Source organism: Lontra canadensis, unplaced genomic scaffold (assembly GCF_010015895.1).
Source record: "Lontra canadensis isolate GAN:19392208 unplaced genomic scaffold, GSC_riverotter_1.0 scaffold61, whole genome shotgun sequence".
Taxonomy (NCBI): Eukaryota; Metazoa; Chordata; class Mammalia; order Carnivora; family Mustelidae; genus Lontra; species Lontra canadensis.
In genome coordinates this window covers 9,425,751-9,450,898 of record NW_022631055.1, presented here as the reverse complement: position 1 = coordinate 9,450,898, position 25,148 = coordinate 9,425,751, and the positions used below count along the sequence as shown (strand labels likewise).

The 25,148-nt window shown below is 39.6% G+C and overlaps 1 protein-coding gene across 2 annotated transcripts in view; it reads left to right on the top strand.

Annotated features, from left to right (window-relative positions):
* The window catches only part of VWA3B (von Willebrand factor A domain containing 3B), a 209,078-nt gene that overhangs the window by 90,911 nt on the left and 93,019 nt on the right, over positions 1-25,148 (top strand). For both annotated transcript variants that reach the window (XM_032877890.1, XM_032877889.1), the window contains exons 10-13: positions 5,673-5,771; positions 12,763-12,945; positions 21,133-21,263; positions 23,507-23,664. In XM_032877890.1, the coding sequence (XP_032733781.1) occupies positions 5,673-5,771; positions 12,763-12,945; positions 21,133-21,263; positions 23,507-23,664 (571 nt within the window). The remainder of the gene's footprint in view (positions 1-5,672; positions 5,772-12,762; positions 12,946-21,132; positions 21,264-23,506; positions 23,665-25,148) is intronic.

The window sequence follows — 25,148 nt, the reverse complement described above, 5'->3', positions numbered from 1 at the left end:
TTGTATGAGTGGTCTGATCTGTTGGCAGTAGCCACAGTAGCAACATCCCAGGCTGTTTCAGACTGCACTGCATGCCTGGGGTACGGTTGGTGGTCCCATGCAACTGCAGCAGTGGCAGCAGCAAAGCCTGGGCATTTCTAAAACCAGGTCACCTATAGGTGGCAGAACCTGCTGGCAACAGCAAAGTCCCTGAGTGTCACAGCTTCACAACTGGGGCACCAATGGGAAGTCCAGTCCTGCAACAACAACAAAGGCAAAGCTTTGTATCTTCCTGCTCTCAACTCAGCAGTATAAATAGAGTCAGGCTCAGCAGCTTCTGCTCGTACACCCCAGCAGGTCATCTAGCACCATTAGGCAGCCCAGAGACGTGCCTTTCCTAGGCTTTCTACAGGCAGCACCAAATAGGAACTGAGTGGGAGCCCCAGAGCACAAGTAGAACAAAGCAGACCAGAATAGGACTGCATGGGGTAAAAAATTAAATCGTCATTGGAACTAAAGCCCACAAACATAGGCTAAAATAAACATGCTAAACCTGAACAGGGTGACTGCCTGCTGAATGACATTTAAATGGGAATAATCTCCTAACATAGTAACCAGATTGTCCAGGACATAAAAATCACTCATCATACCACGATCCAAGAAATCCACATTTGAATGAGAAGAGCAATCAACTGATGCTAGTACCAACAGAGCCTCAGAGATCTCTGGTACAGTAAAAAAGAGGTAACAGTCATACCATCGGAATTCTAGAAAAGAGTGTGGGACTAAAAATGTATTCAAAGAAGTAATGGCTAAAAGCTCTCCAAATTTGGATGAAAACATAAAAACTATAATTCAAGAACCTAAGTAAACCCCAAACAGGGTAAAACCAAAGAAATCCATACCATAAAATATTATATATTTCATCTTCTGAAAACTAAAGACGAAGAAGAATCCTAAAAATAGCCAAAGAGAAATAACACGTAAACTATAAAGGAACGCCAATTCAAATGACAGCAGTTTTTCATCTGAAACCATGAGACCAGAAGGAAGTGGCACACACAACATTTTTCAAGTACTGAAAGAAAAGACCTGTAGGCTGTGAATCATCTTTCTGGTGATGATATCCTCAGGATGGAAAGAGAAGGGAAACGGAGAGGATTTGGTGCGGGGAGACATATCATTAAAGAATGAATGGCTAATGGAGTTCTCCAAATAGGAAGAAAGCTTGGACCTTCAGAAGTAAAGGAAGAACAGTAGAATGGGTATATAGAGAAATAAACATAGTAGAGAATCTGTAACCTCACCAGTTGCTTTAATCATGTTTTATGGTTCAAGCAAAAGTTTAACAACATCTAATATGGTATATAATTAATATAGGGAAAGTACTTCAGACAAGGGACCTAAATGGAAAGAATAGTTTTTATACTTGAAGTGATAAACTTCAAGTGTATCGGTATCAGGAGGCTGTGATAAGTTACACATAAGCATAAGAAAATACCTAGAGCAACCATGAAGCACACTACATAAGGCAGCACACTCAAAAACATTACAAATAAATCAAAATAGAACACTAAAAACATGTTCAAATTATCCATAGGAAGGAAAGGAAAAATAAGGTACAATGAGAAACAGAGGAAATACACAGAAAACAAAAAATGGGAGCTTAATTAAATACCAGTAATTACATGTAAATCATCTAAATATACCAATTACATGACAGAGATTGGAGAGTAGACAAAAACATGATCCAATTCTATGTGATCTAAAAGACACTCCCTTCAAAAATAACACAGGTTGAAAGTAAAAAGATGGAAAAGATATACAAACACTAATTTTTAAAAATCTGTAGTAAATATGTTAATATTACATAAAGTAGATGTTAAAGGAAAGAGAACTATAAGAGACTTAACATGATAAGAAAAAGATCAGTCCAGCAAGAGGATAACAATCCTAACTACACTCATGGTGAACACAGCACAACACATAAACATGTCCAGTCGTGATGTTATACCCCTGAAACTGATGTATCATTTTGTGTCAGTTATATTTTAATTTAGAAAAAAGAAGCCAGCTATCCTAAATATGTATGCACCAAACCACAAAGCTTCAAAATACATGAAACAAAGCCAGGTGGAGTCAAAAGACATGACAGACAAATATAGCAATTCTACTTGGGGACTTTGGTACCCCAGTCTTAGCAGTTGATAGCACTATTGAACAGTCATCAAAGATTTGGAAGAACTGAACAACACCTTCAGGTAAGCATATCTAATTAACGTTTATTGAATGCTCCACCCATCAAGAGAATATATAATCTTTTCCAAGAAACATTGATCATTCACATAAATAGATTATATCTTGAGTTTTAAAACAACCCTTAACAAATTTAAAAGCGTTGAAATCTTACAGTTTTGAGTCACACAGATATCTTCTGACTGTAGTGGAATCAAATTAGAAATCAGTAACAAAAAGACACCATGAAAATCTCAGAACACTTGGAAATTAAAGAACAGGCTTTAAACCACAGAAAGAAAATCACAAAGAAAATTTAAAATTTCATAGAATTAGGGACACCTGAGTGGCTCTGTCATTTAAGTGTCTGCCTTCGGCTCAGGTCATGATCCCAGGGTCCTGGGATCGAGCCCTGCATCAGGCTCCCTGCTCAGTGGGGAGTCTGCTTCTGCCTCTGCCCTTCTCCTCCAGTTGTGTTCTCTCTCTCAAATGAATAAATAAAATCTTAAAAAAAAATAAAATTTCATAAAATTTAGCGAAAATTAAGCACAGCATGAAAATACGTGGAATGCCAGCTAATACAGTGCTGGCAGGAATTTAATGCACTAAAAGCCTCCATTAAAAAAGAGGAATGATTTCAAATCCGTAATCTATGTTCTTTTGTCAAGAACCTCTGTTCTGTTTTTTCATGAATGTTTATATAGCAGACAGCCTTGGGAAGTAGGAAAAGGTGGCCTGCTTATTATCCAGTATAAAGGTAATATCTGACTCCAGAGCAAAGAATGAACATGCTTATAGTCCACTATAGGATATTCAGTTTTCCTAAGTTCAGGGTCCCTCTCGTTTAACACAACCTACTGTATGTGCAAGTGTCACTTAACCCTCTCGCCATCACCTTGTGGGAATTGGGACCCAGGAAACTGGTTCTGAACCGCCCTCGCCCCCAACACCGACATTCTGGCTACTGCTGCTGCTGTGAGTAGTAAAGTCCTTTGTTGGTGACCCAGGCACCCATGTGAGTTTGCAACTAAGGCAAAATCTCAGGCCCTTCACAGCTTTTGATGTATATTCATGTAAAAACCTGCAAGCAAACGTTTGTAACAGCTTTATTTATAAATGCTCAAAGTCGGAAATGACACAGATGTCCTTCAACAGGGAATGGATAAACAATTTTACATCCATTCAGTGAGGGATGCTACTCATCCATAAAAAGGAACGAAGTCTCAATTCATGAAATAGCATGGGTAGATCTTAAATGCATTTTGATAAGTGAAAGAGGCTCAACCCAAAAGTCTACATACTGTGAGGAAGAGACAGAGGTTGAAGTCCAGCTTCCCCACTTGGACTATGAGGGGTATATCACCTCAATACTGCTGGTAGGAGTGGACACAGGCAGGGAGGGCTTGTTACACTTGGTGGGGATGAGAATCTTGGTTCAGCCCTTGGCCTTCACTGCCACCACTCCAGTAGGAGTGTCAGGGTATTTTATTTTATTTATCCTACTTGACCTTGGGTCCATGTGTTTATGTCGGTCATTGTTTTGAGAAAATTCTCAGCCATTCCTTTTTTCAGTTATTTCTACTATCCTGTTTTCTTTGTTGTGTTTCCAGTTACACACATGTCAGACCATTTGATATCATCCCACAGCCCTTTGATGCTCATTTCTGTTCTGATTTATTGTATTCATCTGCATTACTGTGGTTTTGATTTTTAGTGTTTTCTTTCAGCTTCAGGTTCCCATCCCTCTACAGAAATTGCCCATTTGGTCTCCAGCATTGTTCACCTTTGCCATTAGAAATGTTAATGTATTAATCACAGTTATTTTAAATTTTCTTTCACATAGTTTCAGCATTGGTGTCCCCTGAATTTGTTTCTGATGACTACTTTTGTATCTTGGTAGTATGTTGTTTCTTTCTGCTTAGGGTGTTCATTTTTTGTTGTTCTTAAAAGCTAGACATCATGTGTAGTATATAGATACTGAGATAAATGTTATTCACGTCTGGAAATGAGCATACGTTTCTTTTTGGGGGGAGAGGCATAAACTTAATCTGATCCAGAGCTGGGCTGGGTTTGTGGTCTGTTTGTTCCTGTTACCTTCAGTGCACCTGCCCTCACATTCTTGTGGTGGTACTCAGGCTTAGGGTGGGGGATGACGTGTTAGAGGCTTGTCCTTTAGTGTCTGATCTGCCCTCAGATTTTAATTTTCCCTTCACACTGGGCCTCAGACAGAGTCTGTCTCTTTATATGTTCCTTGCTGGTCAGTGTTCGTAGGGGAAGGGTGGGGTGTGTGTTCTCTGAGCCTTCATTTTAGGGGGACTGCAGTCTTAGAGGCTCAGGGGTCTGTCCCACTTAGTTCTGAGCCCAGCATCTAGCCCGGCTCCTTTTCCAGGTGTGGAGGATTTGGTTTTTCCCCCCTTTCCTTCCCTTTGCTGCCCTGGATTTTCACCAGTGCCCTAAGGATGACTGTGTTTGTTGCCTCCCTCCCCCCTACCTCCCTCATCCCACACATTCACTCATTAGAGCTTTTATTCTGAAGGTGAGATGGAGCATAAGGGTTCCTGTGTCACTCTTCTTCCCCAGTTCTGCTCCATGAAGGAGACTTTCTTGGGCCAGTCTTTTCTGTGAGCGCCTGTGGGCTTTGTGGTGAAAATGCCTTCAAGAGAATGCAGATTTCCCCTCTACTTGTGGCCTGCAGACCTTTACCTTCTCACCAGTATATAGCCAGCTAGCCTCCACCAGTTCACCAATCACCCCAGGCAAGCTCTTCTGACCTAATGTACCCTGCATCTCGTCCCAGGAGCCTGTGCTTACATCTCACTGGTCCCTGCACGCGCCTGTCTCTCCTCACACTTGGGGCCAGCTGGTCGCCCTATGACCTGAGCACTCTGAGTAGTGTAACAAAAGGCAATGATGTGTTGTTGTTCGTCTGGCTTCTTTTTGTTATAAGTTTGGCAGTGACACTCTGGCCAGCACTCTGTATCCCTGGGCAGAAACTGCAGGAGTTTTAAAAACTTAAACAGTTTCTTTGCTATACCCCAGATGGCTGATGTTACCATGCTCATGTTTGAATAAATCCTGTTCTGCCCTGCCGGGCTTGTATTCAAACTGTGTGTTTAAACTGTGTTGACAGCCGCATGAATAGTAACTGACTCAGTGCCTTACAAAGATAGTTACATTAAGAACTATGTCATCAGGACAGGAAGTCCATAGTCCTGGCTTCTAGTAGCCCTGGAATTGTCTGGATAGAGGCTTTTATGGCACGCCCAAGGATTTGGCTCCTTGGAATTACTGGGTTTAAATTATTACTTCAGTATAATTTTATCTTTTATTTCACAGGCATTTTTCTTTCTTTTTTATTTTATTATTATTATTATTTTTTTTTGGAAGCAGAAAATAAATAACCGTTGTTTGTGAGAGTTTTCTGGAGATTCAAGTACCCCTCTCTGTCTCCTTTGTAGATTGGAAGTTCCACAAACACCCTGCATGCCTTGCAAATTGCTTTTGCTGATGAAGAAACACAAGTAATCTACCTTTTGACAGATGGGAGACCTGATCAGGTACTTACCAAGGTTGGGAACAAAAAGGGATTCACCAGTGCCCTGAAAGTAAATGCCGAGAATGGGTTTGAGGGACATTTTCAACTGCTTGAAACAGCTTGAAAAACTGTTGAAAGATGTTTCCTTGGCCTTGGGACCCAGAACCGAGGTGAAAAAATACACTGAGGAATGCCTTTGTCTGCTGAAATGCAGAGGGGAATTTATGTGACATCAAGTGTTGTCTTGAGGCGCCACACACCCACAGGCCTGGAGACCAACCCCATGAAAGGAGGTCTCCACCTTTCCATTGAGGACTGGTGTATATTTTGTTACAAACTAAGAGTAAGGAGATTCTTTTTGATTTTTATTTTTTTTTTCCTTTGGGGACTCCAAATCTAAACATGTCACTGCACAATGTCCTTGGTTTTACCCCTAATTTTAACTTCGTAATCATTCAAACAAAAGCATGCCTTTCTAGTGAAATGTTCTTTGTTTTGCTTAGCCTGACTGGAAAATATTTGAAAAGTTTTAGTGGAGTCTGTTCATCTTCTTTTGAGCTTTGTGAATGGAAGACTAATGCTGTGGGCATTAAATAAACATAGGGATTTGCAGGCCAGTACAATGTAAATTAACCGCTAACGTGAATTAGTATCAACTTGCATCCTTCGTTGTGAGATGTTTGCATGTGCAGAGTGCTAGGCAAGTATTGTAACATATCCTGCGTCAGATGGTCCAAGGCTTAAATAGTAAAGCAACTGGATTTTATTACAGCATGAGATTTATGGCAGAGAAGTTATATGTAAAGTGAAGTTGTTTTTTTGTTTGTTTGGTTGGTTTTTTGTAAAGTGAAGTTTTATTTTGAATGATTTTCCTATCAACTTCACTATGCTTTCTGTTCAAAAGCAATTTATTGTGCCTTGCTTATGTTCCTTGTGTGGTACTAAGGTTTGAGGCTACAAACATGAATGGTATTTTACCCCTGCCTTAAGGGCATTTACACTTCAGAGGATATGCTAGACATGTATGGTTAACTCTGATCTGACACAGGGTGTGGGGCTGTCTGTGCTGTGAGATGTCTGAGAGCAGAGTGATGAGTACTGCTGTACAAGATGGAGAGAAGGCTGGGGAAGGTTCCACTGAGGAGGGAACATTTGAGCTGTGTCTGGAAAGAGAAGAAGGGATTTTCTAAACAGAGGAGATGACTAGTATCCTGGGCAGAAGAATCAGAGGTGTGGAAATACGTGGACTGCCTAGAGAAGCAATATGAGAGCAAGGGCAATGACAGAAGAGTGTTGGGGTTGAGGCTGGAAGGTTCAGTTGGGGGAAATAATCCTTGATGGCCACCTGGAATGAGTGGGTGGGCTTTACCACAGTGGGGGTAGGGGGGTGGCGCTCAGTAGGGCAGGTGGTCCCATTCACCTGTACTTCAGAAATGTGCCTCAGGAGTGCAAGGGAAAGACTAAATCTTGATGGGAGTTGGTGAGGGCCCACATCAGGTAGGAGACAGAAATGTGGAAGAGAGGACTCTCCTCAGAGTTGAGATAATAGAGTAACATCAAAGGACTTGGTGACCAGTTTGGGAACAGAGGAGGACAGAGTGAGGAGAAGATGGGAGAAAGAGAAAAAGGAATCACAATGTGACTGATTTGTAGTTTATGACAATATGTTAGTAACTGATTTAAATTTAAACTTAAAGAAGGAACAGTGTTTGGGAGTTCCTGGTGAACGAAGTCAAGTTTGAGCACCTGTAGTTCAAGGATGTCCAGAGACCTCTTGAAATATGGGGCTGGTGTTTGGGAAGGATGGGGGTAGGGATTCTGATTTGAAAGTCATTTGTAGGGGCGCCTGGGTGGCTCAGTGGGTTAAGTGGCTGACTTCGGCTCAGGTCACGATTCCAGGGTCCTGGGATCGAGCCCCGCATCAGGCTCCCTGCTCAGCAGAGAGCCTGCTTCTCTCTCTCTCCCTCCGACTGCTGTTCTGCTTACTTGTGCTCTCTCTCTGTCATATAAACAAATAAAATCTTTAAAAAAAAAAAAAAAGAATGAAAGTCATTTGAACAAGGGGTCTTTACTTTTTTAATAAACTCTTACTGATTTTACTGTTTGCACTATAGGTCATTTACAAAATATAGATAAGCATATGAGCATAAAAAGGAAGAAAGTTTAACTCACTCATAATTCAGTTTTGTGTTCTCCCTTGTTTCATCTAATATATGCTTTTTTTTTGCAAGTCATGAGAAATTCTTCCAAAACATCATTCTCAATGACTGTATCATGTTCCATTATATAGATTTAATATAACTTCTAACTTGGAAATTAATTTTATTTATTTAATTTTTGAATAGTAATACATTCACATGGTATAAATTACAAAGGTACAAAAGGGTATGCAGAGAAGATTCTCTCTCCAACCTCCTGTTCACTAGCTAAGAGGCAATGTGTGTTACCAGTTCCTTAGATCTTCTTTCACAAACTGTTATGCAAGCAGAAATGTATTTGTATATACTCTCTTTTATAAATATATAAATGATGGTGTATTACACACATGATTTTGCACCTTTATTTATATAACAGTATGACTTGGAAATTGCTTAATATATAAAGAACTTCCTCATTTTTTATAGCTGCCTAGTATTCCTAGAGATGGACATTGAGGTTGTTTTCAGTCTTTCTGTTATACACTATGTCTCAAAAATAACTATGCACATGTGTTTTGCATATGTTTATCTGTAGCATAAATTCTGAGAAGTAGGCTTAGTCCAAAGGTATGCATTTTGAGAGGTACTGCTAAATAGTCCCCCAGAAGGGATGAACCGAGTAATACTCCTGTTAGCTGTGTATTGGGAAGGGTTCTTGATTCCCAGTCCACCATGTATTTCAGAGCGTCTGGAATCTCCCGAGAGTATATACAAAACGTACTTGTACATTTCTCTGGGAGAAGAGCCCTCCCTAGCTTTCACCAGAGGGTCTGTAGTCCGCCTAAAGATGAAGAACTATGGAAACAGATGATAATCAGAATCAGAAATATCCAGGCCACCTGAAAAGTAATTTATAAACTCCTAGTTAGGCATTTTGTGTTCATATCTGCCTTTTCTCCCGTGCAGTCCATTTTTTCTGCATTGTCCCTCAGATTCTCTCCAAAAAGCAAATGAATATTTGATATTCATGTTCTGTGTAGAGGACGTTAACACATATCACTCAATCTCCATTTCTTTTTGAACTTGTCACTGACTTTGTCGGACCTGAATATGTTAAGGCTGGTGCTCTTATTCCCAATACTCAGCAGAATTTTCTGCTTGAAAGGATACACTGAAATGAGGTTCAGGATTTAATTCCATAGATACCAGCTTACTATTTGTTCATTAAATGTCCAGGGAAGAATTATATAGCAAGACAAGTCTTAAATTAATCAAGTTAAAAGAATTCTAGTAAGATTAGTTTTCATTAAAATAGAATTGCTAGGTGTCCTTTGGTGGGCATCTCTCGGTATAAATGGACATAGCCCAGCACAGTGCTGCATTCTGGGGCTTCTTTGAAGTTAGGAACTTATCCTGGCAGGACTCAAGACAGTGGGAGTGAGGAAGGCTTCTGCGCCGTTCTAAACACAAATGAGTGGGGAAAGCCTAACATGAGCTGTGCGAGGGGGGGGGGAGCTCAGAGAAGGAACAGGATGAGCCACTGTGCAGACAAACCTCCTTCAGAAGTTAGAAGAGTTAGGGGGACCTATCCTTGCCTTTCTTTCCACCCCAAGTTGACGTTTGTGGTGAAAGGGTCACATTGTTTAGAAAGTGAAAATGCACATTTGTTCAGATTCAGAGAAGAGGGAACTGGGGAGAGTCTCTCAGGCATGCTGCTTGACCTCATTTAGGGATGGAAGGGACTTCTGTGGGGAACATATGAAGGAGTCCTGGGCTGAGAAAGGTTTCCTCGATGTGGTCTAGGAGTTACACAAGGAGAAGGCCCACTACTTTCTAGTAACAGAGGTCCTAGAGTAAGTGACTAGAGGAATCAGGATCAGCAAGGGCGGCTGTGGTAACAGGTTTTCTTCCATGTTCTGAGCCTCCTCTTCAGAGCTGTGAGGGCATAAACCAGGGAGAGGAATCCATGGGGGCAGGGGGTACAGGCAGGAGGTAAGGAATGGCTCTTTTACCCTGTAGGTATCGAGCCTGTGCAACGCCCCCACTCTCTGCGCAGCTGTCTAACACTACGGGGTATGAGAACATCATGTCAGTTTAGAAAACACTACCTAAGGCTGGATGCATGTGGGAGGCTCACTATGATACACTAACAGGCTTTTTCGTGCCTGGGTGCTCTCTAGCTGTATGGAATGGTGGAAATGGTTTTGGAGCTAGAGACCCCTGCTGGAAGTTCACCCCCAGCACGGTCCCTCTGAACAACCTCGGGTAAGTTCTCTACTGTGAATCTCCTCATCTGTGGCTCAAAGCCAATACTCCCTACTCACAAGTTTGCTTGGAGTAAATGAGATGATGTCCCCATGAATGCATTCCACAGGTGTTTATTGAGTACCTTATATATGCCAGGCATTGCTATCAGTCTGGGATACAGTGGTAAGCAAGATGAACAAGGTGCCTGTCTTCAGAGAAGCTTATGTTTTATAGGGAGATAGGCAATGAACAAATAAATATATGAAGTAATGTCAGGTAGCATATGAACAGATGAAAATGCTACCCATGGTACCTGGCACCCACAGCCAATATTAAATCAATGTTAATTTCTTTCCCTTTCCAAATATCTCAGCTGTAAGTCAGTATAAGAATAGTTCCTAGCTTAAAGGCTATAAAATTAGCAGAATTTAGAGCTAGTATCTCCAGTCTGGTATCAGGGGCAGTGGCCAGGATTAGCTGGTAAGAAACAAGGATAATAATAGCACCCACCTCAGAGGGTTGTAAAGAGGATACAGGTGGATAGCATGAACAGAGCTCTTAGTGCTCAATACATAGTAGGTATTCAGAAATAGAAGCTAAACTGAATGAAGAGGAGGCGGCTTGCATTTGACAAGCTGGTTGGGGTCAGCTCATTTAGGTTACTATTTGGTTAGAAGCATGTGTTCTGATGAGCACTGGGTGTTACAGGCAACTAATGAATCATTGAACACTACATCAAAAACTATTGATGTACTATATGCTGGCTAACTAAACATTTAAAAAAATAAGAAAGAAAGAGACCAGCTGATGTCCAGAGGGGAGAGGAGAGAAAAAAGATGAGAGGTGGAGGTGGGCTTATGGGTAGGGCCAGTCTCAATGCTGGAGCCAGACACAGAGACTGAAGCTGTGTGTAAGTGGTGGCTAGAATGAGACCAGAACCTGGGGAACCAGTTAACCAACCACTTCCTGGGCAGTGTGAGCTGCACAAGGCCAGCCAGTAGCGTGTCTCCCTTTTCACTCTGCCTTTCCAGGACACATAACCCAAATACAGGAAGGGTTAAAGGCCAAATGATAGAAACTATAAGTGGACAATGGAACTGGCTGAAGGAACCAGCAAGTTGGGTTAATCAAAGAGGGTCTCCTGGCACTGAGAAATGTAGAGGAAATGGGGGCAGGCCAATCAGAGGCAGTTTCTGAAGGTTCTCGGCTTAGAACTCTTGGCTGATGGTGTGATGGAGAGACAGCAGGGGAATTAATCAGTTCTTCTTTCCTGAGGGTTAGGTGATATAAACATTACTGAAGAGTCAGTCCTTACCAAGAGACTATTTTATAGCAAATGAAGGGAACAAACAGTCTGGCATTGCTTCTGATACTAAAAATTGGCTTTGAATTCCAGGCTTACTGCTTAAGAGCTTGCTGGCCCTGCTGAGTCTCAGTTTCTCCTTCTGTATGTGAGGCTCTTAACTACTAGGCCAAGTCAAGTTGTGTATTACTGGGGATAAAAGTAGAGGAGCAAACAAATGATGGCTGAAACAATGGAGAGATTTATAGTCCTATGAATAAGAAGCCCATCAGTAGGTAGTCTAGGTTCTAGAGCTACTCACAGAGTCTCCAAGAAAACAACCTTCTTTTTATGTTCATTCTCCACCATCTTTGTTTATAATTTCTATCCTCCTCGTTGCAAAATGGCTACTCTATCTCTAGGCAGTGTCCATTTTCCAGCGGGATGGTGGATGGGAAGGGGAAGGACATTAGATTTGTTGTTTTCATTGTTGCTAAATCTTTGCCTTTCTATTAGAGAAAAGGAATATCTTCCCTGGGACTTCTGCCTATATCTCAGTGGACAGAACTGGGTCACATGGCTAATTCTAGATGCAAAAGAGGGTCAGAGGATGAGTTTTTAATGTGTGTATTGTTTGTTTGTTTTAAACTGGGCACATTGCTGTCATGAAAAGAAAACCAGGGTTCTGACAGTAAAAAAGGATGAGAAGAATTTATATTAGTAATCAACTCTCCATCTTTCTAACTACCTCACAGGATTGTTGTGAGGATTATTAACTGCTATGTAATACTCATAGCAGAGTGCCTCACACATGGAAGGATCCTCAATAACTCTCTCTTCTTTCACTCTGTGGGAGACACATTGACCATCATCTACCTGAAGCTGGAAGATGCTCTTTTCAAGTAGATGGTTGGGAAGCCATATTGAGATCCAGTAGCTTCACTCTGTAGAATCCCAATAGCCACGTGTTCCACCCTGATACTTTCAGTGCTCTAAAGTATAGCTCAGCACTTTAAAAGCATGAACTCTAGGCTCAGGTACACTTAAAATTGAGTGATTTGGTTAGTCACATCTTTCTTCAAGAATTGTTTCTATACCAAATTGTGAGCCCGCAGAGGCAAGGGCTGAGTCATTGGTCTTCATACTCTCACCATCTGGCAGTCTTTGCTTTGTTTATTTTATCGAATTGACACCTTTCCAAGAAGCCATTCATCACTGTATAAGGAATTACTAGTTGAGAATCTCACAGTCTATAGAAAATACTAAGGATTTTCACATTTTATTTTTTCTTTCTCTCCCTCTCACTTTCCATCTCCCTGTTTCCCCCTCAAAATGTATCATTTCAGCCACCTGAAATGGTTATAGACCAAGTCAAAGGTTTTCAGAAAATTCCTATTTACACCATCTCCTTCAATTACAATGATGAGATTGCAAATGGATTTTTGAGTGAGCTTGCTTCTTTGACTGGGGGAGAGTTCCATTTTTATAATTTTGGCTGTAAGGATCTGTGTCCTCCAGGGATTGTTCAGGTAAGATCTTAATATAAGAGAGTATTCATTAATTTGGGCATTACAGACTGGAGGCCAATGGACAATAACCTAGTTGAGAAAATTGCTACCATAAAGACAAGTTGAGCAAATGAAACCACCCAAGCGTGTACTACAAAATGTGATCCAAGGACCATCTGAACTAACACATTTATGAAAATGCAGATTCCTGGGTCATACTTCAGAGCTGCTAAATTAGGCTTTAGGCATAGAGGCACAGGAATCTTAATATATTTTGTTTTCTTCTAGGTTTTTTTTTATTATGGAAAGTTTCAAACATACACAAAAGTAGAAGAGTATGTGGACCCCATCCCATGTACCGATTAGTCAGATTCAATAATTATCAACATTTTGCCAAATTTAGGAATCTGTGTTTTTAACAAGCATACTAGAAGGTCCCTACCTGTAGTTTGTTAACCACTGCTGTTTACAGGGATTTGTGGGAAACTTAAGAAAAATTCAGATCCTAGGTAGTTGTCTCCTGACCTCTCAGACTGTATAACCATGGGACCATCTGATAAAGCATTTCATTCCAATAGGCTGATGGGAGAGAGTAAATAAAATTATATTCTCCAGTCCTTTAATCTTGGCCTGAGGAAATACATTTCAAGATTGCCCTTCTAGAGAACGTTTTTTGTCTTATTGTCTGTCCTGTGGAGTCACTTTAAATCCAGGACAAGCCAGAATATCAATCAGTGCTTATATTTGAAGAAACTACCAGAGTCTGGGGAATGAATGATTTGAAAGGACTGGAGGGAACAATGACCTCTCTGAGCTTACACAGAGCAGGGAATAGTGACTATAACCCCATCAGCTAGACTGGAAAACCTCATCATCCAGTAGGCATTAGGTAGAGTATAAAGAAGGGTCTTGCCTCAGGACATTTGGACAACCAAATGCTGCCCCAGGTGTGCTTAGAAAACCTTAAATGAAGACCTGACAGAATCAAACTATTTCCTGCATCCCTGAACAAACCCCAAGAATAAGTATAAGAAAGCAAATATATCCATTAACCAAAAAAGTAAAATTGACTATTTCTGACATCCAATCAAATAGTACCAGGTATGTAAAGAAGCAGGAAAATACAGGTCCATAATGAGAAAAAGCAAACAGAAAAATTAAAACATATGCATAGCTGACTCAGATGTTAGTATTAGAGCATTAAAACAGTTATTCTAGCTGTGTTTGCTGTGTTCAAAAAGGAAGAGACATGAAAGATATAAGTAAGTCATAAATAAAATTTTTAGAGGTGATAACTAAAATATATGAGGTAAAAAATACATGGAATGTGAGGAACAACAGGTAAGACATTGCAGAACAAAACAGTAGTAAACTGCAAGGCAGCAATAGAAACTATCCAAAATGTAACACAGAGAAGAGAATTAAAGCAATAAACAAGCAAACAAAACTTCAGAAAATAGGGCATAAGTGAGCCATGGAAAAATTCAAGAAGGCCAGTAAATATATAATTGAAACAATAGTGCCAGAATTTTTTGTTTGGTTGGAAACTATAAACCCACAGACCCAAAAAACACAATGAATGCCAAGCACAAGAAACATGAAGAAAAGCACACCAAGTCATATCAGAATTAAACTTCTCAGAAGTAATGATAAGAGAAAAGTCTTAAACGAATAGGGTGAAAGAAGACAAATAGGTACAGAGGAACACAGGTAAGGATAGCAGCATATTTCTCATCAGAAACAATGCATGTGGAAATAAAGCGGAGTGATATTTTTAAAGTACTGAAAGACAAAAAGGCTCTGTGTAGAATCTATACCATGAAAATATCTTTCAAAAAGGGAAGTGGAATGAAGACTTTGGAGATACACAAAAAATGAAAGAACTCGTCACCAATAAACCTGCAGTATAAGAAATGTTAAAGCGAATACTTCAAGTAGAAGGAAAAGCATAACAGATGGAAATACAGATCTACACTAAGGAATGAAAACTGAAGGATACCTTCATAGATAGCTGCATGGTAACTGCATGGGTAGATATGTAAGGCTTTTTTCCCCTTGTTATTTGCATATAATTATAAGATAAATTACTGGAGGGACTTCCAGTTCCCACAACAAAGGTATAGTCCCATTCCTCCTAGGTCCTACATCTTAAGCTAAAAAAAGTCCTGGACATAACACAACAAATAAGCATAGGAATACTCTGAAAGGTGAAAAGAAGGAGGACTTACTGGGGACCTCAGAACTTAAGGATTATATGACAATAAGTCTTGGGGGATTTGTTAATGCCTTCCATATATCCCAGAGAGGGCACTGCTGAACCCTCCAGCCTAGAATCTGTAATAGGCACAGATCAAAAAAAATGACCCAAGGAAAGCTTATTCTCTCTAGTCAAAGGACTGGGAAGAAGGTAACCTAAAAACAGAACACCATTTTTATTTTCTTTTTTTAAATTTTTATTTATTTATTTGACAGAGAGATCACAAGTAGGCAGAGAGGGGTGGGGGGAGCAGGCTCCCCGCTGAGCAGAGAGCCCGATGCAGGGCTCAATCTCAGGACCCTGAGACCATGCCTGAGCCAAAGGCAGAGGCTTAACCCACTGAGCCACCCAGGTGCTCCAGAAAACCTTTTTTGCAATATCTGCCATAATCCAGCCATACAACAATGGAAAACCTGCACCCCTTTCCCTGAGATTTGAGTGGAGCTGAACAAAGAGCTGATTTTCCACACTACCGGGAAGGAAGCGATGGTGCTCTGATCCCTCTGCCAGGTGGTATCAAGGAACTGACCAGAGAGCTAATCTTCCATCCCTCACTGTCAGAGTAGTGTGAGTAGGGCTGAATGGAAAGCTGATTTTCCAGACCCCGATAGAGTAGCTGGTGCTCTAACTCCCATGCTAGGATAGTATCAGAAGATTGAGAAGGAAGCTTATTTTCCATCCCCTCTCCAGTGGAAGACAGCAGTGCTCTGATTCTCCCACCATGGAGTCCAATGGCAAACTGGGTCTCTATCCCACCAGGCATTTCTAAGACTTAACAAAGCAATGTGAGAATGGTCCAGTCACTACTATACTTTGCTACAGCCCTCATCTCAGTGGGACTCAGCAACGAGATGAACTTCCACAAACACTCAACATCAATGAAAAAGAAAAAGGAATTGTGAGTTACAGATAGACAATGCTCCACTTTCCCCCTATCCCTGCTGCCAATGAGGGTCGATAGGGTGCTGAGCCTCCGTTAACACCCAACAGAATAAAAATAAATGAAGTGTGAAAGGGGAGTAACCCCCACTGTGGTCCTTTCTGAGTGGAGAGCTGATTCTCAGTCCCCATTCAGCAACAATAAGACCAAAGGAGGCAGTGCTATCTGGGGCTACTCTGTACTCTGACTCCCTACCCTTAGGATCTCTCACTGTGAACAAAGTAGAGATTACTGGCCTACATAAAGAGAACTGAACTCCCAATTCCTGAACTCCTGACACTGTGGCAGCCTGCCTTGATGAAAATAACCGGGAAAAAAATCCACTAGATACACAGTTGTGCCCCCAAGAAAGTAAAATTTAGCTAAGAGAGTCCCCAAACGTATAAAAAGTATACTAGAAAAACAGGTTCACTGGGGTAGGTGGGCAAGACTAGCCAAAGAGACACAGCCACAAGTGGCCTGGTTTTGGAAGCCTCTTTTCCCCCACAGATCTGAGACTCTTCTCTGCACAGAGGCATTAGAGTGTATGGTAAGAATAGGCAAGAAAAACTCAGCCAGAGCAAGAGGTCCATTCCAGGAAAACTTTCTTCCTATGCCTCCTAAGCTACCCAGTGACACAGGACACCCAGGGGACACTAGTTGTAGAGGCACCAAGAAACACCTGGCAGTCTGACTAGGGGAAACTCCTTTTGCCTGCTCAGACAGTACCAGCAGAGACTAGTGGGAGCCCCAGCAACACCAGATTGAAAGAAGACCAAAATAATATAAAAAAGCTCTGAAAATTAAATTGCCATTGGAGCAAGAGCCCACAAAAGTAGGACTGAAGTCTCACATGCTAAATTTAAACAGGGTTACTGCAAGCTAAAATAAAAGTTTTAAAATAGGACCCAGAGTCTCATAACGCAATATAGCTAGAATGTTCAGAATACAGTAAAAAAATCACTCATCATACCAAGAAACAGTAAAATCACAACTTGAACAAGACAAGACCATCACATGATCCCAACACTGAGATAGATGAATTACATGGTGGAATTACCTGATCAAAATTTTAAAGAACCTACATAAAAATGCTTCAGCAATCAATTATAAGTTATTTGGAGACAAATGAGCAAATAGAAAATATCAGTGAAGGTGTAGAAGTTATAAAAATTTCCAAGTTGATATTATAGAACTGGAAGCTATAACAGCAAGTAAACTCACTGGGTGGGCTCAATTGTGAGAGTGGAAATGACTTGATTTTACCAGTGAACTTGAGGTCCAACAATAGAATTCAGCCAGTCTGAACAATGGAGAGAACATACTGAAAAACAACAACAACAACAACAAAAGAAGCCAGAACCATGGGGACCTATAGGACAATAACTGAAGATCCAACATTAGTATCATTGGAGTTCCCCAGAGAGAAGAGAGAAAGGGGGGCTGAAAGACTACATGGAAAAATAACTGAAAACTCCTCAAATTTGGTGAACGATATAAACATACAGATTGAAGAAGCTGAGTAAACTCCAAAGAGGATAAACCCAAAGGAATCCATGCCAAGACACACCATGTTTCAACATTCAAAAATCAAAGACTTTCGTCTCTTGAAGGGCATCTTGGCTCTTTCCGCAGATGAATGGATAAAGAAGATGTGGTCCATATATACAGTGGAATATTACTCAGCCATCCTAAAGGATGAGTACTCAATTTTTGCATCAACATGGGTGGAGGAGCTTATGCATGCATACAACATGCATCAATTGGAGGAGATTATGCTGAGTGAAATAAGTCAAGCAGGGAAAGTCAATTATCATATGGTTTCAGCTACTTGTAGAATATAAGGAATAACATGGAGGACATTAGGAGAAGGAAAGGAAAAGTGAAGAGGGGGAAAATCAGAGGGAGAGATGAACCATGAGAGACTGTGGACTCAGAAACCAACTGAGGGTTTTATAGGGGAAAGGGTGGGAGAATGGGTGAGCCTGGTGGTGGATATTAAGGAAGGCATGTACAGCATGGAGCACTGGGTGTTATATGAAAACAATGAATCATGGAACACTACATCAAAAATTTAATGATGTACTGTATGGTGACTAACATAACACAATAAAATTTTTTTTAAAAAATCGAAGACAAAGTCTGTAAAATACCCCAAAAGAAATGACATCAAATTGAGAGTGGATTTTACCAAGGAGGCCAGAAAAGTGGCACAATATTTTTCAAGTGTGGGAAGAAAAGAACCGTTGACCACATATTTTGGACAAAACTATCCTTCAGGAATGAAGAGGAAATAAAAATATTCTCAGAGAAATACAAATTAAAAGGATTTGTTGCTAGAAGCCCTACTCTTTTATTGGCTATAGGAAGTTCTGCAGGCAAAAGGAAATAGAAAAATAAGAAGTTGTGGAGCATCATGAAAGAAGGGAGAAAGAGCAAAAATATGAGTAGATGTAATAGAGTGTCCTTTTCCTCATAAAATCATATTCAGTGATTGAAATAAAAATTATAGCACTCTGTGATATTCAAGACAGTGTTAATTTAAAAGTAAAGAAGGTAAAGGGACCTAAGTGGAAGTGAGTTTTCCATATTTTCCTTGAAATAGAAAAATGTTAATGCTACTAGACTGTTAAAAGTCTCATACATATGCTGTCCATACTCAGAGAAGCCATTATGAAAACAATATAAAGAGATATACTCAAAAACACTGCAAATAAATCAAGATAGAATTATTTTTTTAAAAGTTCAAGTAACCTGAAGGAAGGCGGGAAAGAAACAGAGGAGCAAGACCAATGAAACAAGTAGAAAACAAATAATAAAATAACAGAACTGTTATCACATCAATAATTACTTTAAATGTAGATGATATAATTACCCCAATCAAAAGGAGAAACAGACAAATACAAAATTATACTTGTAGACTTCAACACATCTCTCCCAGCAAATGACAGAAACTACTAGATGCAAAATCAGCAAGACAGAGAAGATCTAAACAGCACAGTCAACCAACAAGATCTAATTGCCACAGATAAAATACTCCCCACCCCAACAGCCGAATACAAATTTTTTTCTAGCGCTCATGGTATACTTATTAAGATGGGCTGTACAACAGGTGATAAAACAGACCTCAGCTGATTTAAAAGCATTGACTATAATAGGTGAATTACAATTTAAGTAATTACAGATTAATAGCCCAAGAGTCCATCAACTGATGAATGGATAAAGAAGATGTGGAATTTAATTCCGCCATAAAAAAGAATGAAATCTTGCCATTTGCAGTGACATGGATGGAGCTGAAGAGTATTATGCTAAGTGAAAGAAGTCTGTCAGAGAATGACAAATACCATATGATTTCACTCATATGTGGAATTTAAGAAGAAAAATGAACAAAGGGGAAAAAAGAGAGAGGGAGGCCAACCAAAAAAAAAAAAAAAAAAACAGACTCTTAACTATAGTGAACAAACCACTAGTTACCAGAGGGGAGGTGGGGGGGTGGGCAATGGGTGAAATAGGGGATGGGGATTAAGGAGCACATTTGTTGTGATGAGCATCAGCTGATGTATGGAAGTGTTGAGTAACTATACTGTACACCTGAAACTAATATGGCACTCTATGTTAACTAACTGGAATTTAAATAAAAACTTAAAAAAAAAATAAAAGCACTGAAACCATGGAGTTTGTTCTCTGACCATAATGGTATCAAATGAGAAGTTAGTAATAAACAGTATGAAAATATCTAAACACATGGAATTTAAACAACACAGTCCTTGATAATCCATTGGTCAAAGAGAAAATCTCAAAGGAAATTAAAAATACTTAGAACAAAAAGAAAACAAAAACACCATATATCAAACTATGTGGGATATAGCTAACACAGTGGGAGTGAAATTTATAGCACTAAATGCTTGTTGGGAACAAGGAAAGTTACTGAATCAACAATCTGAGTTCTTACTCCAAGAAACTAGAATAAGAAGGGCAAAATAAACCCAAAGCAAGCAGTAGGAAGAAAACAATGTGGATAAGAGTATGAATCAATAAAATTGAAATTAGGAAAACAATAGAGAAAATCAATGAGAGAAAAAGCTGTTTCTTAAAAAAAAAAAAAGCTCGAGGATTGATAACACATCTTGGAAGGCTGACAAAGACAGAAAGAACGGGACTATCAGATCTTACAGCCATCAAAAATATTGTAAAAGGAATACAGTGAACAACTTTACATTCAGATATTTGACAACTTAGGAAAAAAAGGTCCACTTCCACACAAAACAAAAACTACCAGAAATCAACCAAGATAGAATGGACAATGTGAATCACATTAAAATAAACATTTTTTCAAGAGAAATGAAAACAGATGTCCATAAGACTTGTACACAGATGTTCATAGCTTTGTTTATAATAGCCCAAGGATGTTTCTCAATAGGTGACTAAGTTTTGGTATTCACTATATAGTCCAATGCTACTCAGCAATAAAGATGAATGAAATACTGTTACACTGAAGAGAAATTTAAAAAAATAATAAAAGAAAATAAAGATGAATGAACTCTTGCTTCATGCTGCAACATGGGTGAATCTCAAAATAATTATATGAGTGAAGGAAGCTGGACAAAGAATACATACTGTATGATTCCATTTATATAAAATTCTAGAAAATCATAACTAATGTGACAGAAGGAAGATGAGTAGTTGATGAGGAATTGGAGGGAAATGGGTTTTGGGGTAGGGAGGGTAGCAAATTTACAAGGGGGCCTGAGGAAACTTTTAGGGATGATGGATATGTCTGTTCTCTTGATTGCACTGAAGATTTCACAGGTGTGAATGTCAAAACTTTTCAAATAGTACACTTCACATGCGTTTGGTTTATTGTATATGAGTTATATTTCAATAAAGCTATTTATTAAAATGGAATAGTATGAGAATGACATGAAATCCTTTAATTCTTCTTTTCCTCAAATAGTTGGTTTTCTGTTAGAAATGTTTGAAATTTGAACTCTTTTATACAATTTGACAATATATTTACCTCTCATTTTGGCAGAATGAAGATTTGACTCTTTTAATTAAGGAAATGGAGCAGGGACAAAGTGACCTGGAGAAGGTACAAGACCTTTATTCAGAGTCCTTAATCATGGATTGGTGGTACAATGGAGAAAAGGAAGGGGACAATAAGTGAGTGTGCCAAAGCCCCTGTTTTCCTTATCACTGGGGTCCTCTCGGATGCTCTGCTCACTCTCCTTGACACCTCTTCTTTCTGTGGTACTTTTGGGATTTCCTTTAGTGTAAAGAATCATATAGCATGGGGCACCTGGGTGGCTCAGTGGGTTAAGCCTCTGCCTTCAGTGCAGGTCATGATCCCAGGGTCCTGGGATCGAGCCCCACATCGGGCTCTCTGCTCAGCGGGGAGCCTGCTTTCCCCTCTGTCTCTGCCTGCCTCTCTGCCTACTTGTGATCTCTGTCTGTCAAGTGAATAAACAAAATCTTAAAAAAAATACATTTATCAATCAGGATTTCATCTTCATCAAAATTCACTGTCTTCCTCTTAGCAAACTCAGCATTAATATGGGCAGGGAGCAGGGCACGAGCAATGGAATCAGTAAAAAAAGATATATGTTATATTGGGCCATCTCATAATGAGATATTACAGCATTATTTTTAAAGTATTGGAAAAGCTCAGATACAGCTTCTAAATGCAGAGAATTTGAACAAGTAAACTAATAGTCAAATAAATGGGTAGCACCTCAGTGTGAATTACCCTCTGTATCTTACCAGCCATTGTTTGGAAGTTGGCTTAGTCAGTTGACTCTATCTGACATTCATTGAGTAGTAGATGCATTCTTTTTTATATTTTTTATATTTCTTTTTTAGGGGCTGGATAAGGCAGGTTCTGGAGTCATGCAGAGAAGTGTTTTAATCCAGGCTTCCCACCATTACATGTTGGGTAAATTTAGGCGAGTTACTTAACCTTGTGGAGCCTCAGTTTCCTGATCTACAACATGGGAATAATGGTGGTCAGAGGGTTGTTGGGGAGATTAAACGAGGATATGACTGTTATATAATAAGAGCTCTAAATTAACATAAGGAAAGAATAAAGCTCAATGCCTCATTCTACAGGTAGCATGTTTCTATCCTTAGAACGTTAGGAAAAATTAATTCACTGACTTACCTAAACTCAAAAACAAATTGCCTTGTTCTTGCTTTCTACCAGGTGAAAAACATTTCAGCCTCCAATCTCCTCACCCTTCATTTCTTTTTTTTTTTTTAATTTAATTTTATTTTTTCAGTGTTCCAAGATTCATTGTTTGTGCTCCATGCAATACGTGCCCTCCTTAGTACCCACCACCAGGCTCACCTAACCCCACACCTCCTCCCTGCCAAAACCGTCAGTTTGTTTCTCAGAGTCCACAGTCTCTTATGGTTTGTCTCCCCTTCCGATTTCCCCCAATTCACTTTTCCTTTCCTTTTCCCAGTGTCCTCCATATTATTCCTTATGCTCCACAAGTAGGTGAAACCATATGATAATTGACTCTGCTTGGTTTATTTCACTCAGCATAATCTCCTCCAGTCCCTTCCTCCTTTTTTTCCAACATTGTGGAGTACAGACCATGTGCCAGGCAAACTGGGATGCACAGATGAGTACAAACCCAGTCCCTTCCATCACAAGATGCACAGTGTCGTGGGGCATATAGACGTACATGATTATGGAACACTGGGGGTGGTCTACAAAGTAGGCAGACAGGTCGGGGGTGAAGGAAGGAGGCCATGCTTTACAGTGTTGGAGCAGGAGATTGTTCTGGAAACTTTCCCTTCTATGGTTGCTATGTTCAGAGCTTCAGAAAAGATATATCTGGGAGGATTCTCAGGCATTTCTAGGGTCCCTCCTGGCCCCAGATCTTCACAGGAGTGGTTTCCTGTGATCTGATATTGGCACAGGGGGTCCAAGGCAAGGATTTCACTTCTCTGGCTTTTGTAAGAGCTAGCCATTCAACCCTTTGGTTAGAGAAAGGGGTTTCCGTAAGGCTTTCTGGTTTACAACTGGCTCTCCCTTATGTTAATTCTCACATCAGTCCCATAGAGTCAGTGCACACCTGAATTTCCTGCAGTTTTTAGAGGAGGAGGAGGATGAAGTTCAAAGACTGAGGGACTTTACCGTGTCCACACAGCCAGAAAAGAACAGAACTGTGATGGGAGCCGTATCTAATGACTCCACATCAGGGCCCCTGTTCACACTTCTGCTTTGGGTGGAGAAAAAGATTATTCTTGAATTAACCAGATGACAGGAGGCCCCCTCCTTTAGTTTGTAGCATTCAACATGATTTTATTGATCTAACTCTGCCTTCTTGATGGAAATTTTGTCTTTTTCTCTCTCCTCTTATTCCTCTTTTTTCTTCTATTTTTTGTCTAAATCAAAACAGGCATCAAAAAGAAATTTGTTCTATGGTTTCAACCCCAGAAAAATGTGCAAAACCTCATTCTGATGTCAAGTCAACACCAGTGTCATCCCTAAATATGTTGTACTTACCAGAGGATCTTTCAAATCAAAAGATTCAGAAAAAGAAAGTCCTTCATGCAGGTATCGGTGGACAAAATGGTTTGATTCTCATTATAGGTTTTCCTTCAATGCAAGAAGGTAAAATAAAACTAAATCCACATAATATATAAAAAGGAACCTAAACCTGTTGGATTTTTTGGTTTTGTTTTTGCTTTATTGACATATAATTGACCCAAACATTATTTTGGTTTTAGGAGTACAACATAATGACTTGATATTTGTATATATTGAAAAACAATCACCACAGTAAGTCTAGTTATCATCTGTCACAACACACAGTTACAAAAACATTTATGATGAAGACTTTTAAGATCTATGCTCTTAGCAATTTTCAGATATGCAGTAAAGTATTAACTATAGTCACCATGCTGTATATTACATCCCCATGACTTTATTTATTTTATAACTGGAGGTTTTTAGCTTTAGACCCCTTCACCTATTTTGCCCACTTCCCCATCCCCCACCTCTGGCAACAATCAGTCTGCTCTTTGCGTCTATGAAATTGGTTTGTTTTTTGTTTATTGGTTTTTTTGTGGGTTTTGTTTTAGGATTCCACATATAAGTGAAGCCATATAGTATTTGCCTTTCTCTGTCTGACTTATTTCATTTAGCATAATATACTCACAGTCCATCCATCCATGTTGTGACAAATGGCTCTCTTTCTTTTTCTAGCTGAATCATATTCGTGTGTGTTTGTAATATGTATATATATTACATCTTTATCCATTTATCCATTGATGGACGCTGAGGTTGCTTCCATATCTTCGCTATTGTAAATAATGCTGCAGTGAACATTGGGGTGCATACATCTTTTTGAGTTAGTGCTTTTGTTTTCTTTGGCTATATATCCAGAAGTAGAATTGCTGAATCATATGATAATTCTAATTTTTTGAGAAACCTCTATACTATTTTCCAGAGTGGCCACACCAATTTACATTCCTACCAGCAGTGCCCAAGGGTTCCCTTTTCTCCACATCTTCACCAATATCTGTTATTTGTCTTTTTGATTCCAGCCATTCTAACAGGTGTGAGGTAATGTCTTCTTGTGTTTTGATTTGCATTTCCTTTTCATTTTGTTCATTGTTTCCTTCATTGTGCAGAGCTTTTTATTTTGATATAGTCCCAATAGTTTAATTTTGCTTTTGTTTCCCTTTTCAGAGGAGATAGATCTTAAAAAATGTCTCTGTGGCCTATGTCAAAGAAATTACTGCCTCTGTTTTCTTCCAGGTGTTTTATAGATTTAGGTCTCAACATTTAGGTCTGTAATCATTTTTTGAGTTTATGTTTGTTATAGTGTGAGAAAGTTGACCAGTTTCATTCTCTTGCATGTAGCTGTCCAGTTTTCCTAGAACCATTTGTCAAAGAGGCTTTTTCCCACTCTGTATTATTGCCTCCTGTGCCATGGATTATTTGACTATAAAAGTGTGGGTTTTCTCTGGACTCTATACTCTGTCCCATTGATTTGTGTGTCTGTTTTGTGCCAGTAGCATTCTTTTTGATATGTA